The sequence below is a fragment of the Egretta garzetta genome, unplaced genomic scaffold (genome assembly GCF_000687185.1).
Source record: "Egretta garzetta isolate BGI_Z169 unplaced genomic scaffold, ASM68718v1 scaffold50, whole genome shotgun sequence".
Taxonomy (NCBI): Eukaryota; Metazoa; Chordata; class Aves; order Pelecaniformes; family Ardeidae; genus Egretta; species Egretta garzetta.
In genome coordinates, this window is record NW_009258613.1 from 547,418 (window position 1) to 550,485 (window position 3,068).

General features: G+C 37.6%; 1 protein-coding gene across 5 annotated transcripts in view; it reads right to left on the reverse strand.

The window, feature by feature from the left end:
• Positions 1–2,598, reverse strand: part of WASHC5 (WASH complex subunit 5) — a 28,508-nt gene extending 25,910 nt beyond the window's left edge. For 4 of the 5 annotated variants that reach the window (XM_009647976.2, XM_035903406.1, XM_035903405.1 and 1 more), the window contains exon 1: positions 2,218–2,597. In XM_009647976.2, the coding sequence (XP_009646271.1) occupies positions 2,218–2,403 (186 nt within the window). In that variant the 5' untranslated portion in view covers positions 2,404–2,597. Of the gene's footprint in view, positions 1–2,217 lie in introns of all 5 variants that reach the window. The other variant, XM_035903403.1, reaches the window with a different exon arrangement.
• Between the last annotated feature and the right edge of the window lie 470 nt (positions 2,599–3,068).

A 3,068-nucleotide genomic window follows, 5' to 3' on the forward strand; every position in this document is an offset into this window, starting at 1 on the left:
TCAGCAGGAGATAGAACACATACAACCACTGTGTGCACACCACCAGAATTAACATTTCTTACTAAAACAAGGATCTGTAGTTTTCCAAGCTACTTTATGACTGAATATGAATTCCATAAAGATGAGTTTTACACTTTGTTACAATCTGCAATGATTTTAAATACAATTTATTCTATGTACCCAAAGGAAAAGAATAGTTAACACTTGTGGGTAAAGCCCCAGTGCATCTGAAGCCACTGTGTGCTTTTTGTAGAGCTAACTATCTCCTTGATGGATTTTTTTTCTTTACTCATTTGATCTTATTGATTTCCCAGCTAGAAACCACAACACTGAGGCCTTACTAACAATTGTGAGCTTAGTACCTTCTCAGACTTTTAAACTGCTTCAAAGTATTAGACCTATGTGAGAATTTTTTTTTACAGACTCTGGATCTAGCTCCGCGCTAGTCCCCCAAATTAATGCAGAAACTATGTCAATAACAACTGTGGGGGAAAAAGGGTTAGGATGAAGAGCCTGACCTCCTTAAAGCACTGGTACAAACTTTTTTAACCATTTATCACTGTCAGCATTTCTCATAATCATCATTCGGTCTTACCACCACCATCTAAATTAAAATATCCTTAGTTTAATTGAAAACATTAACACTTAATTGAAAATATGCCATTCTACAGACCACGTCCACAGCATGAGGTAACTGCTTAAAAGGATTTAGTCAATGCGAATACCATAAAAATAACTTAAAATAGAGTTAAAATAAAATCTCAAGCTTAATACCTAGCTGACAATTTTTGTGTGGTTTTAAAAATGCTCTACTGTTTCTCTTTCTGTGCAAAATACCTACATAAAACAAAGAACAAAAGCAGGCTCCAAACTGCTTATGAAGCTCAAATACACAAAGTAAACAGCCTGAGTTTTCAAAATCTTAAATTTCTTCTCATTAGGTAATTCTAAGAATCATGAATACAGGAACGGTGCATTCGCAGTGAAAGTATCTGTAAATTCACTAATCTCAGCTTTATATGCATGTCTTTTACGGATTTTGGTGCTCTGAAGAGCAGCAGCACTGTTGTGCTTCCTTAACATTCAAAAATCTTATAATTTCAAGGATAATTGCATTTCTTACCAATTATACCTATCTGCTTTTAATTTTTCAAGTAATTTGTGTAAAAAAAAAAAAAAGAGAATTCTAACAAACACTTAGACCTAAAGGTAGCTCGGAAATTATTTGCACTCAGGGTTTTCAGTATCCAAGGCTCACAGTTAGTGCTCGAAATTTACAACTCTTACTAAAAAAAAAAATTTAAAATACCCCCCCCACCTTGCTTTACTGTTAACACTTCTTGAATTGCACAATCCAGATAACGCCAGATTAGACAGTCTCTGTAGTTCCTTCTTAATCATGCTGGAGAATGAAACAGGGAAATAGGTACTGCAAGAAGCTTTATTTTGTAAGGGAAACAAGGGCTTTTCAGAGCCACTACTCTCTGATTTATTTGTTAATTCAGCGCATGTGACAAGTCCAGTGAATGAACAATCACGGTACTGTCACACAGGAAAGCAGAAAGCAGTTTTCATGGCTGCAGAGAATAAGCTACAGATAACCAAAGGAAGATGGGCATACTGCCCACAGTAGTGCTCCAAAGGAAAACAACCAACTGCACGGGCTCAGAACCTGCTGGTGAAAGTATAATTTAAAGTTTCTGCAGGAAATAATAATAATAAAAAAACCCCAACCCAACAAACCAGAATCCAATACTCAAGTCTCATATAATCAGTCTCCATCAAAGCTCACAGGCCAGATGACTCATCAAACATTTTGGAACATGTAGCTGGAACTGCTCTTGTATGGATGCACTTAAAATTGCCTCTTCTTGCCCTGATACTCTCGGTGCAGGTATCGGTTATACTTACATTCTGCCTAGGGGCCTAAGCTCAGAACCTTCTCTAGACTGTTTCTGCGCACTGAAATGAGGAAGATGAGGCTGAGCATGATCAGGACAGTCCAGAAGCAGAACATTAGCATGCAAGCATATCCCAATTGCTGTCTCAGTTTGGTGAATTTTTGGTAAAAACAAAGCAAGTAGGAAGTCATGAGAGCCAGCTCTGAAGAATGCCAGTAACAATCACAATATGACTATATGGCTGTTCCATAACCTGAAGCATCCTCACGCAGGACAGCAATGCTCTAAGGAGAAGTTTAACAATAAAAGGATTTACCTTAAAATAACTGAAATCAAATATGATATCCCCATACTTCTGTTGATCAGCCTTGTCCTTTAGCCTGAAAACACCAGGGATAAATTCGGAAAGTCTCAGAAGTTCTGCAATGATGGCATTTCCACAGGAGACAATCCGAAGAATTGCCTGACCACAGAGATTGTTTTCAGCCAGAAAATCAACCATGGTGGGGCTGGACCTGACAGAGCAGCAGAAGTCCTGCAGTCAGATTCTGGTCGTTAGTCTTCAGGTTATTTGAAGAAGAAAGTCTGATGAGAAAACTAGCTGCTCCATTAATAGCCTGTAAAAACAAAACCACACACATTCAGTGGTTCATATTTTCGATCGTTTAATGTGTGTGGATTTTTAAGCGCACTCTCAAATCTTTCAGTTTATGAAACCTAAATTATCGACAGCTTTGCAAGATGAAAAAAATGTGCAGGATTAATCTTTGGCATATATGGCATGTTTGACTCAATGATCATAAATACTGAAGCAATTAGGACCACACAAGGAGATGGCAGCAAGGAAAGTAAAAACTTGTTACAAGATGTGTTTATAACAGTGACCTTGAAACTACAAGCAAACTGATTGTAATAGGAAACAAGGAAAACTTTTATAGCAAATGGAAACAAGACAGCTCCGTTCCTTTATTTATTGCTAAAGGGTTAGCTTGGGTGCTGTGGTTGCATTTCCTGGTCACAGTTTTATTTATTGACATGTTTCCTGCAGGATACAGAGTGCAGCACTGCTGAAAATAAGCTTTTCTGTTTAGAACCATTTATGCGAAGTTATGAGTTGACTTTTCACTTCCAAACCACTGAGATGAATTTAAGGTGACAGTGCCTCTT